At 35.4% G+C, this 13,325-nt stretch overlaps 1 protein-coding gene across 1 annotated transcript; it reads right to left on the reverse strand.

The window, feature by feature from the left end:
- Positions 1-1,341: 1,341 nt before the first annotated feature.
- Positions 1,342-2,292, reverse strand: CPXCR1 (CPX chromosome region candidate 1). The gene has a single exon (XM_036304165.1). It carries the CDS (start codon positions 2,290-2,292, stop codon positions 1,342-1,344), a length of 951 nt encoding a protein of 316 aa, XP_036160058.1.
- Between the last annotated feature and the right edge of the window lie 11,033 nt (positions 2,293-13,325).

The following is a 13,325-nucleotide window of genomic DNA, read 5'->3' on the forward strand; positions in this document are numbered from 1 at the left end:
CATTTGGTTTAGTTGCTTGAATTGTCTCAATCAGTTTGTTTGTTCTGAATCACTGCTGACACTGAATAATTGTAGCTGGAAGTAGCAAATTTGCCTCCAGATAAAAAAAAAAAAAAGACATTTGTTAGATACAACCTAAGTATCCTCTGCTTCGTGAGAAATTAGAATTTATTTAATACAATATACCTATAGATTAAATATTTTACACATATATACTTATTAAATAAGGCATAATATGTAGCAAACCTCCCATTGAAGTAAATTCAAATTATATTATTTTATTATATGGTAATAAGAGCACATGCTTGCTAAATGTGTGACCTAGGAAAGTGATTTTCTGGGAAACTTTCTATCCATCTAAGTTTACCATAAAGATACATACATGTAAGATTATTGTGAAGATTAACCAACACATACAATGATTCTAGCATAGTGCTTCATACATAATGAATGACCAATTAATATAAGTTAATATAATAAAGATGAAGTTATGAAGTCTGTCTTTAAACTTTATGACTATATAGATCAAATGAAAGAAGAGGTACAGCAGTTTGAATTGCAAGTAGCAAGATAGGAGACTCCTTAAATATGTGTGTATATTTGTGCAGATATGTATGGGTGAAAGTAAAATTTTAATTGTAATGGTAGGCATTGGTGAAGAACCTATCCAAGAAAATAAAATATTATAGTTGTATGCTTCCAGTTTAATATTTGTTCAAGTCTATCTCAATTATTTCATTTCTATGACATTATTTTTGAATTTATTTTTAATTATCAAAATTGTTATCTAAACATAGCACATTTATAATGAACATTATAAATACTTGAACATTTTTTCCCTAGATGCAATGTTTTCTACTTAGTTGTAATAATACAATGCAACTTTTAATGACTTTAAAATGATTTTATTGCATTATTGGAAAACATTTCAGATATTAAATTTTGCAGCCTGTAGAAACACCTGGTAGGGTTTTGTCTAACTCTCTAATATATCTGCTATCATAGTCAGGTCTTGGAATCTGATATTAACAATATTTCTATAAACAGAAATGGTTGTTAAGGAAATACTAACATTTTCTTAGTTCATTTCCTGACTAAAACAGATCAAGGGCCTGATATTCTGATGCTCTGTTTGTAATAGCACAGTGTAAAGAGCAATTTCCTTATGAGTTTTTCTTCTCTTCTCAAGGTGTTTCTTTTTTATGTATCCTATTATATTATATTTGTATATGCAACTCCGTTTAACACTACTAAAATTTATGTGCATGCAATTTTTTCTCAATTTGGTAGCCAAATTACGAATTTTAAAAATTAAAACTTTTTAAATCAGCCCAATTGAACTTAATTTCCAAGAAAGTTGCAAGAATGCTGTCTAAATTCAACCAAACTGTTGAAAATACTCCCACAAATGGGACATAGGTATTTCCAACCATTATCAGTTGTTATGATAATCACCCTTATGTAATAACGTGATCTCAGATGATCCTCAAAAGCTCTTTTAGTAAATCTGTTTTCCAATTGGGTCCGTGGGACACCAAACACAGGTCTCACAAAAATGTGAAATTCCATCTTCTTTTTAGTATCAGTTGACTTGGATACTATGTTTAATGCTATTCTCTCACTGAGGGGATAGTAGTAGTACACCCTCATAGGTCTTCCAAATAGTATCTCTCTTACCCTGTGGTTGAGAACATTTGGGCGAACAACAAATGCTACATACTTTTGCTTTATCCACTTGGTATTTTGAGGGAGATGTCTCTTACACAACTGACGAAGAACCATTCTTCTCCTCTCAGAATGGTTAATAAATGAGACTCTCCATGGAATTGAGAACTGGTAAGGAATTTTGTAATTTACATTGATATAACACATATCACTTATTTTCCTCTGAATTTTTCCTGAGTGAAGTCTTGCTCTATTAATTACAGGCTTTTTTTTATTAATTTTTACTAGTGGTATATTCAGATGGGTAAATGTCCCTAATCCTGACATGAGAGAGATCCATTTCCTAGGAATGGGAATCTGAATTAGAAGGGATTCTTCTTTTAAATCTTCTTGAGCATCTTTTTGGTTCATCTCTACTTCAAGCTTATTTTCTTCTGCTGACTGAAGAACAACATGCCCTTGGGAGGTTGGTATGTCTAACTCCCTGTTCATTAGGTTGCTATCATTCTGAGAAATCATATTAGATTCAGGCTCTATATCTGTACTACAGTCATTTGAAGCCTCATTTTCTGAATTTTTGAGAGCATTATCAGCTGCATCACTTTCTTCTTTAATAGGAGAAGTCATCCTGGGTTCTATTTATAAGAAAAAAGACAAAGGTCTAGTAAGTTGAGGAATGCTTTAATTCATATGAGGTCGGTTATTTAGTTCTGGCAAAAGGCATGTGGATATGTTATTCCTGAGTTCTTCATACTTTAAATACACATATTTTCTCACACCTTTAATACCAAAGTTACAGATCAACAAAATAAAATAAGGAACAGTAAAAACTGGACTATTAAATAGGTGTTCTCATTACTTAGTCTAGAACTTATATAAACTCAAAATAACATAAACTTTCATCTGGATAATACAGGAATGTACTCTATGCACTAAAGTACATGTAGTCCCCAATAGAAAGTCAAATTATTTCATTTTGGATAGTGAATTAAATACGTTTTTTAGTTAATAAGATAGATCCAAATTAATGATCTGGGATTTTAAAATGAGACTAAAGTATAAAGTAAAATAATTTTTATGAATACACATGCTTAAGAGAATATTAAAACCTATGTGGAACTGAAATAGTTGAATTTGTATGAAGAACAAGCTATTCTTCCTTGGGAATTTGTCCTTCGTTTTATTATTTTATCTGTTCTTTCTGAGCAATATCTATGCAAAGAGCAACAATTATGAAATATGTGGGAGGGGAAGGCAAAGCAGCTAAGAGAGTAGGGATCTCAACAGTGAAGTCCAAACTCTGAATTATTTTATTAAAATATCTTTTAAATTCACCATTTTCTTTTCATTCTCATAGCTTCAGCACTAATCAAGCTGATAATCAATCATATTGTGTTACTGCTGATAGTAACTGACTTTCCTGATTCTAAATTCTTAGTTTACCTTTCTCTTCTTACATTGTTCTTTCTTCATGTCACCTATGTGCTCAAATACCTTCAGCATATACCAATTCTCTGAATAATATATTTACATTCCTCTCTATGAGGGGACTTAGGACAATCTGAGATGGAAGATTTCTTTAGAGTAGAAAAATGGGTAGGAGAGTTTATTAGTGAAGGCAGTAGTGAGGAAAGGAAGGAAAGTGGCTCAAAAAAAATCTGTCGAAGTTGACATATTAAGAAATATGGCTTCCATTGTTTATGGTTAGCTTTAAGAGCTAACCTAGATAAGTCAGCTGGATTTTAGGAAATTACATAGGCCTTTATCTCATACTGGTGTCTTCAGAGATCCTCCATACTCTAACCCCACCTCATCTAACTTTTTTTCTACATTTACTCAACATGCCTTTTCTGTTTTTTTTTTTTGTTGTTGTTATTTCACACTTACATATAACTTACAATTTCCCCAAAAAATTTCATAATAATTCAGTGTGACTTTTTATCTCAGACTATTTATTTATTTATTTATTTATTTATTTATTTATTTATTTATTGAAAGCAGTGATTACAATGAGATTTAATCCACTCTCTGGATTCTACTAAAATTGTGCAATTTTATTCTCTTAATCTTCCTCCACTTTTAAGCACGTTATTTCTTGACTTCTGATATCTCATGGAGTTTGTTGCCTTTCTCCTTTTTTATGCTCTTCTAATTTGTCTTTTTTACTTAGTTTTTACTCTTCTTAATATTTAAATGTAAGCATTCTTCAAGACATTTCTTGATCCTCTAGTCTACTTTTCTTTTAAACTCTCTTCTTTGGTATTTTCAAAGACACCACAGATTTCAAGGAAAGGGTCCTTGCTGAGCTTAATTGAGTTTGGTTTGTTTGAGTTTATCAATTAAATAAACTGTATTACCAAAATATTTTAGCATCAGCAGAGTTATAATCAGTGTAAGACAATAAACAGTGTTTATATTTTAGAAGATGCCTATAAGAATAAAATTGAACTCACTGTTTGGTTGCTTTTAATGAGGCTGAAGTCCAAAAATTTGGTGGGAACTAGAGCTCCTGGTTGACATCTAGGTTTTGTTAAATGCTCCCTGAAATAAAATAATGTTATTTTAATATAACAGATGTAGACTAGTTACATCTTTTATATTCTATCTCCAAGTAAAGTACCTATTCTGCTTTGCCTTTTGATAGCTAACTATAAGATTCATTGTTATCTTCCACATTCTGCACTGGCATTTCATTAAGATATAACCAGTACATATACTCACATTTATCACAGATATTAATGCTATTAGAATAAATTAAGTTGCTTGTCAACTAAATTTAAGTTATATTTGAAATCTTGCTCTCCTCTGCCAAAGAAGCCATATCAGAAATATGTGTTCTCAGGGCCATTATTGTTCATTTAAAAATATGTCCTATTTGGCCAGATGCCAGGATCCCTATGCTGAATCATTTCCCCATTCTGAAGAAGCCATCATTCTCAGGCAGAGCTTTCCCACCTAATGCAGCATTAGTAGGGGATGAAGCAATAACCCCACACATAGGAATCCCTCTTGCCGCACTATGTGGAGTTACACTCTGCTGAAGACTGTAGCCCAGGCTCATTAAGTGACTGAAACTAAGAGACAGCCTGCAGGCAGAGGCAGATCCCTGTGTGCTTTGAGTGTTTGCCTCACTTGTTCCTGGGCCTGAGGCTAGTAAAAGACGACCTTCCTGTGAAGGTTCGGTCCTTTCCACACTCACCCAAGCCCCGCAGAGGAAGCCACAGCTGTGGATTGCTGACAGCTCCAAATAGACTGCTCAGCTGACAATTACAGACAAAGTCTGACACTGGCCTGCACCAGAGTCTCTCCAAAGTGATGAGAACCAATACACCCAGTGGCCAACTTCACATAACACAGCAGTACGCAATAAGCTTCACAAGCAGCATAGCCACAGAGAGATATTGGCAGGAAACAAAACCTGCTAAGGCAAATTCCACTAGTTGTGATCAGCACTGGCATAGCAGACTGAAAGCTGTGTTGGACATTGAGTCTCACTGTGAGCCAGCCTGAGAGTCACGCCCATGTATGAATAGGCCAATAGCAATCAAGACCCAATTACAACAGTAGGGCCCACACAAATCGCACAAGGAATCCAGTTCTGGTGATCAGGGAGACTGTGCCACTGGATCCCACAGGCCACCTACTACATAAGACCACACTACCAAGACTGGGAGTCATAGAAGATCTACCCAATACATAGAAACAAACAGGCAGAAAATTTGGGGAGACAAAGAAACAGGCCCCAAATAAAGGAACAAGAGAATTTGTTAGAAATGAGCTAAATAAAGTGGAGATAAACAATTTATCAGATATAAAGTTCAGAATAATGACTGCAAGGATGGTCAACAGCATGAAAAAGAATATAGAAACCATAAAAAAAGACCAGTCAGAAATGAAGAATGCCATATCTGAAATAAAGAATACACTGCAAGTAATAAACAGTGGAATCAGTGAAGAAGAGGATTGAATCAGTGAATCAGAAGACAAGATAGGAAAAACAACAACAACAACAAAAAACACCCAATTAGAGCAGCAAAAAGAAAAATGACAAAAAACGAGAATAGTTTAAGGGAACTTTGGGACAACATGAATCATAACAACATCCATGGCATAGGGGTACCAGAAGGAGAAAAGGAGGGATAAAGAACCTATTTGAAGAAATAATGTTGAAAACTTCCCTAACCTGGTGAAGAAAAAAGACTTACAAGTCAAAGTACTGAGCGTCAAACAAGAGTGACCCAAACAGGCCCACATAAAGACACATCAAAATTAAAATGCCAAATGTTAAGGACAAAGAAAGAATATTAAAAGCCTCAAGACAAAGGCAGTCAGTGACCTACAAGGGAGCTCCCATAAAACTTCCAGCTGATTTCTTAACAAAAATATTTCAGGTCAGAAGGGATTGGCATGAAATAGTGAAAATGATGAAAAAATAGGACCTACATCGAAGACTACTTTACCCGGCAAAGTTATCATTAAAAATGAAGGAGAAATAAAATAAAGAGCTTCTTAGACAAGAAAATCCTAAAAGAGTTTGTTATTACCAAACCAGTATTAAAAGAAATGTTAAGGGCTTGCTTTAAGAAGCAGAAGAAGGAAAAGAAGAAAAACAACAACAGAGGGACATAGTTAAAAAAATAAAATGAGCCCTGATCAGTTTGGCTCAGTGGATAGAGCGTCGACCTGAGGACTGAAGGGTCCCGGGTTCGATTCCGGTCAAGGGCATGTACCTTGGTTGAGGGCACATTCCCTTGTGCAGGAGGCAGCTGATCGATGTTTCTCTCTCATCGATGTTTCTAACTCTCTATCCCTCTCCCTTCCTCTCTGTAAAAAAATCAATAAAATATATTTAAAAAAAAATAAAAATAAAATAAAATGATAATAAATATATACCTATTAATAATCACTTTAAATGTAAAGGGCTTAAATGCTTCAAACAAAAACATAAGTTAGCTGAATGAATAAGACAACAAGACCCATGTATATGTGGTCTTCTAAAGACCCACCTCAGAGCAAAAGATAAACCCATGAAAAGTAAAAATATGGAGAAAGTTATTTCATGCAAAAGAAAAGAGGGAAAGAACTGGGGAAGAAATACTTATATCTGACAAAATAGACTTAAAGCAAAGGCTATAGTAAAAGACAAAGAAGAACACTACATAATGATAAAGGGACCAATCCAACAAGAGGATATAACCATTGTAAACATTGACGCACCCAACATAGGAGCACCTAAATATGTACAGCTAATCTTGATGGACATAAAGGGAGAGATTGACAGTAATACAGTCATAGTAGGGTATTTTAACACCCCAGTGACATAAATGGAAAAATCTTTCAGACAGAAAATCAAAAAGGAAATGGCAGCCTTCAATGACACACTAGATCAAATGCACTCAGTTAAAATCTTCAGAGCAGCAAAATATGCATTATTTTCAAGTGCACATTGAACATTTTCTATAATAGACCACATGTTAGGACACAAAACAAGTCTCAAAAAATTTTAATCATATCAAGCATCTTGTCTAACTAAAATGCTATGAAACTTGAAATCAATTATAAGAATAAAACTAAAAAACACACAAAAACATGGATGCTAAATAACATGTTATTTCCAATGATTGTGTTTACAATGAGATCAAGGAAGAAATAAAAAAGATACTGATGTGGCTCAGTGGTGGACACAGGAACCAAGAGATTATGGTTTGAGTCCCAGGTTGTGGGATTGATCCCCAGAAGGGGGTATGTAGAAGGCAGTCAATTTATGATGTTTCTTTCATCAATGTTTCTATTTCTCTATCCCTCTTGCTCCCTCTCTCTCTCTCTCTGTAAAAATATCAATAAAAACAGCTTTTAAAAAGATACCTTAAAACAAATGAAAATGAAAATACAATAATCCAAATTCTGTGGGGTACAGGAGAAACAGTCCTAAGAGGAAAATTCATAGAATCACAGACCTATTTCAAGAAACAGGAACATCTCCCAAAAAAAAAAAAAAAAATCTAACTTTACTGTTAAAGGAACTTCAAAAAACAACAACAAAGCACAGAATGAGTAGACGGAAGGAAATAATAAAGATCAGAGCAGAAATAAATGAAACAGACTAAAAAAGTACAAAAGATCAATGAAACCAAGAGCTGGTTCTTTGAAAAGATAAGATTGATGAACCATTAGCCTGATTCATCAATAAAAAAAGAGAGACAGTTCAAATTAATAAAATCAGAAATGAAAGAGAAGTAACAACTGACACCAAAGAAATACAAAAGACTGTAAGAAAATATTACAAACAGCTATATGCCAAAAAATCTGACAATCTTGAAAAAAATGGATAAATTCCTAGAAACATACAATCTTGCAAAACTAAATCACAAAGACTTGGAGCAACTGAATAGACAGATTACAAGTGAAATTTAAGCAGTAATAGAAAAAAAACAACCTCCCAACAAACAAAAGCCTTGGACTGGATGGTTTGACATGTGAATTTTACCAAACATGCAAAGAGGAACTAACAACTATCCATCCCAAACTATTCCAAAATAATCAAGAGGACGGAAGACTCCCAAGTTCATTTTATGAGACCAGCAGCATCCTAATTCCAAAACCACATAGAGACAGGACAAAAAAGAAAACTATAGGCCAATATCCCTGATGAACATACTAGTAGATGTTAAAATCTTAAACCAAATATTAGCAAACTGGATCCAGCAATACATTAAAAAAATCATATACCATGATCAATGAGATTTATTTGGGAATGCAAGGCTGGTACAATATTCACAAAACAATACATGAGATGCATCACATAAACAAACTGAAGGATGAAATCTACATGATCATATCAATAGATGCAGAAAAAGCATTTGATGAAATCCAGCACCTATTTATGATAAAAACAATCTTCAAAGTGGAATAGAGAAAACATACCTCAATGTAATAAAGACCATATTATGACAAACTAATAGCCAACAACATGCTCAATGAGCAAAAACTATAAGCATCCCCCTTAAAATTGGGAACAAGAGAGGAATGTCCTCTTTCACCACTCTTAACACTAGAGGCCCAGTGCACAAGATTTGTGCACTAAGGGAGGGGTCCCTCAGCCTGGCCTACACCCTCTCACAGTCTGGGACCCCTCGTGGAGAGCGGGCCTAAGCTGGCAGCAGACATCCCTCTCACAATCCAGGAGCCCTCACTCCTTACCGCCCACCTGCTCGCTGCTTCTTACCACTTGGTGCTCCTTAGTGCTGCTGTGGAGGCAGGAGAAACTCCAGCCACCACCGCTGCACTTGCCAGCTGTGAGCCTGGTTTCTGCCTGAGCGGAGCTCCCCCTGTGGGAGCACACTGACCACCAGGGGGAAGCTCCTGCATTGAACATCTGCCCCCTGGTGATCAGTGTGCATCATAGTGACCAGTCGTTCTGGTCATTCTGCCATAATGGTCAGTTAGGCTTTTATTATATAGATAGTGCTGGAAGTCCTAGCCATAGGAATCAGACAAGAAGAAGAAGTAAAAGGCATCTAAATTGGAAAGGAAGAAGTAAAACTATCATTTTTTGCAGATGACATGATATTGTATAAAGATAAGCCTAAAGCTTCCACCAAAAAACTATTAGAATTGATAAGTGAATTCATTAAAGTGGCAGAATACAAACTATATATCCAGAAATCAGTTGCATTTCATACACCAATAATGAACTATCAGAAACAGAAAATTTTAAAAATCCAATTTACAATTGCTTCAGAAATAATAACATACCTAGGACTAAATTTTACCCAAGGATGTAAAAACCCTGTACTTGGAAAATTATAACACAATCAAGAAATAAATTGAGGGAGATAAAAATAAGTGGAAGCATGTACCTTTTTCTTAGATAGGAAGAATTAGCATCATTAAAATGTCCATACTACCCAAAGCAATCTGTAAATTCAATGCAATTCCTATGAATATTTCACAGAACTAGAGCAAATGTTTCAAAAATTTATATGGAACCACAAAGGACTCCAAATAGCCACAGCAAAAGAAAGAACAAAGTTTGAGGAATCACACTACCTGATATCAAACTATACTACAGGGCCATGGTAATCAAAATGACATATTACTGGCATAAAAATAAAGATGTAGATTAGTGGAACAAATTAAACCCAGAAAAAAAAATCCATGACTTTATAGTCAATTAATATTTGACAAAAGAGTAAAAAATGGACTAAAAATTATTTATTCAATAGTGTTGGGAAAACTGGACAGATAGATGAAAAAAAAATGTAACTAGACCACCTTCTTACACTGCACTCAAGAATACACTCAAAATAGATTAAAGACTTAAATGTTAGACTTGAAGTCATAAAAATCCTGGAAAGAAGCATAGGAAGTAAAATCTCAGACATTTCTCACAGCAATTTTTTTTTTTCTGATGTATCCCCTTGGACAAGAGAAACAACAACAACAAAAATAATAAACAAATAGGATTACATCAAACTAAGGAGTTTTTGCATGGTAAAGGAAATCACCAACAAAACAAAGACAACCCGCTGAATGGGAGAACCTAGTTGCCAATGATTCATCTGACAATGGCTTAATATCCAACATATATGAAGAATTTATAAAACTTAACACAAAAAAACCCCAAATGATTCAATTAAAAAATGGCCAGAAGACCTGAATACACACTTCTCCAAAAGAGGACATATATCTGGCCAAGAGACATATGAGAAGATGCTCAACATCACTAAATATGAGAAATGCAAATTAAAACCACAATGAAATGTCACCTCACATCTATGAATGTTTATCATCAATAAATCAACAAACAACAAATTTTTGTGGATATGGAGAAAAGGGTACCTTTGTACACTGTTGTTGGGAATGCAAATTGGTAAAGCCACCTTGGAAAGCAATATGGAGTTACCTCAAAAAATTTGAAATGGAACTGCCTATGGCCCAGAGATTATTACACTTCATGGAATTTTTCTAAAGAAACACTAAAACTATTTTGAAATAATATATGTACCCCTATGTTCATTGCAGTGTTACTTACAATAACCAAGATTTGGAAATAGCTCAAGTGTCCATAAGTTGATGCGTGGATAGACATTTGGTGGTACATTTATACAATGAAATACTATACAGCCACAAAAAAGAAGGAAATCTTGCCTTTTGTGACAACATGGATGGACCTGGAGTCCATTATGCTAAGTGAAATAAGCCAGTCAGAGAAAGGCAAGTACCATATAATTTCACTCATATGTGGAATTTAATGAACAAATGGAATTACCAAACAAAATAAAGACTGACTCATAGAAAGCAGGCAGCCAGCTCTGGTGAGGGTATGGGGTGGGAGTGGGGGTGTTAGAGGGTTTGAGAAAAAAAAGAAAAAAATAGAGAACTCATAGAGATGGACAACAGTGTGGTCATTGTGGGGGTAGTGGATGGATATGGAAGAGGGCATGAAGGGGTTAAATGGTAATGGAAATAATAAAATTATTTTTAAAATGTCCTCTTTGAGATGGCACAAGAAGCACAAGGGCTAGTCTACTCAACAGCCTAATATTTAATTTTTAATGACTGGATATACTAGTATTTTGGAAATAACCAAGAGTTATAAGCCTTGTATCTTGCTTTGTCATGTATATTAATAAAAGGGTAACATGCTAATTAGACTAAATGTCCTTCCCGACAAAGCCATGATAGTGGGGCCAAGGCAGAGGCAGTTAGGGGGATCAGGCCAATGGGAGAGAGCAGTTAGGGGGGTCAGGCTGGCAGGCGAGCAGTTAGGATCCAGTGGTCCCGGATTTGCGAGAGGGATGTCCAACGACCAGCAACTGGACATCCCCCGAGGGGTCTTGTATTAGAGAGGGTGCAGGCTGGGCTGAGGGATACCCCCTCCCTTGAACAAATTTCGTGCACCAGGCCTCTAGTGTTTTAATAACTCAGTCAAATATGTATGTTTATTTAAGCAACAGACTAATAAGGTATTTTTTTTGGTTTTATATTTACTGAAAGCAGCACTTAACTTTATTGACAGAAAAACTAAATTGTTATATTTTACCTCATAGCTTATAAAACTATAATGTTTAAAATTATTAAAAATATTTTGGCCCTAACTCTGGTTTGGCTCAGTGGATAGAGCGTCGGCCTGTGTACTGAAGGGTCCAAGGTTCTATTCCAGTCAAGGGCATGTACCTTGGTTGTGGGCATATCCCCAGTAGGGGGTGTGCAGGAGGCAGCTGATCAATGTTTCTCTCTCATTGATGTTTCTAACTCTCTATCCTTCTCCCTTCCTCTCTGTAAAAAATCAATAAAATATATATACTTTTTAAATAAAATACAATAATATTTTGAATTGGTAACTGGGTCCTTGAGAAAGTACAGTATTACATTTATGAAATCTAATTTTGTAAAAAGTGTTATAAAACAAAAACTATAAATACCATAGTTGTTAATCTCAAATATTCTCTCTTCTTATTCAGATTTTACATATAAGGTCTGTTAAAGTTTAAAATATACATATATGGACTTTGAAATGGACCTGGCTATTTAGAACCTTTTAAAATCAGATTCAGCTAGCCTTCAAATTGAGGGAAGCTTGCTTGTATTCAAAAATTTTTAAGAAGTGTCCTCCAATGCTCACATGATTTGGGAAGGATGTTTTATTTCTTCTATCAGAAGTTTAAAAATTTTACAACAAATTGTATTAATGACTCATCAGTTCAGTTAAAACTTCTTTATATATTGAATGGCTGATCTTCCCCTTCAGACAAACTCTCCAAGATAAACTTTCACACTATCTTGGATGGAAGTTCCTCAACATATGCCTCTGAGCCACATTTACTTATGAGTGTCAGGAAACTCCTATACTCCAACTCCTTCATTTGATGGACCTTAACTTCTCTCACCTTTCCTCCTCATACTTATTAATTTTACTTTTAAAATGAATTTTTTACTCAAAAAATTTAGTGACAAATAAAACAAGGTACTTTTCTCCAGTTGAAGTATATTTATAGCATCATAGCAGATGTATTGAAGGTCTGGCCCAAAAGAACAAGTCTCAGAGTAGGATCTCTATCAAAGAATCATAAATCAAGTAGCCAAAGTTAATCTACACCAATAATAGACAAATATGTAAATCGACCGTCCCTTTGCAATGTCCCACTGCCAATCAGGAGTGAGTATGCAAATTAACCTGACAAAGATGGCGGGCCTGTGGGCGCCGAGCAGCCAGGGGGTGAGATGGGGCGGGAATGCCCGCCATTTCGCTGTGGCAACATGGAGGGCGTTCCTGCCCCCCTGGCCACTCCAGGCCTATGTGTGCAGGTGCAGAGAGGCCTAGGTCCTGGGGATGTCACTGGAGTGTCCGGTCCTTTTAGCCTGGCCTGGAGGCGTCTGAAGTTCCCAGTCCTTTTAGTTTCTGCAGCCCCTAGACCGGAAGTGAAAACCAAGAGTGCAGAGAGCACCAAAAAATGCTGGGAATCATAGCTCTTGTGGCAGACACCTTGTGGGATCTCCTAGACACTAGAGCAGCTGTGGGCAAACTACAGCCCGCGGGCCGAATCCGGCCCGTTTGAAATGAATAAAACTAAAAAAAAAAAAAAAGACCGTACCCTTTTATGTAATGATGTTTACTTTGAATTTATATTAGTTCACACAAACACTCCATCCATGCT

Source organism: Myotis myotis, unplaced genomic scaffold, assembly GCF_014108235.1.
Source record: "Myotis myotis isolate mMyoMyo1 unplaced genomic scaffold, mMyoMyo1.p scaffold_m19_p_4, whole genome shotgun sequence".
Taxonomy (NCBI): domain Eukaryota; kingdom Metazoa; phylum Chordata; class Mammalia; order Chiroptera; family Vespertilionidae; genus Myotis; species Myotis myotis.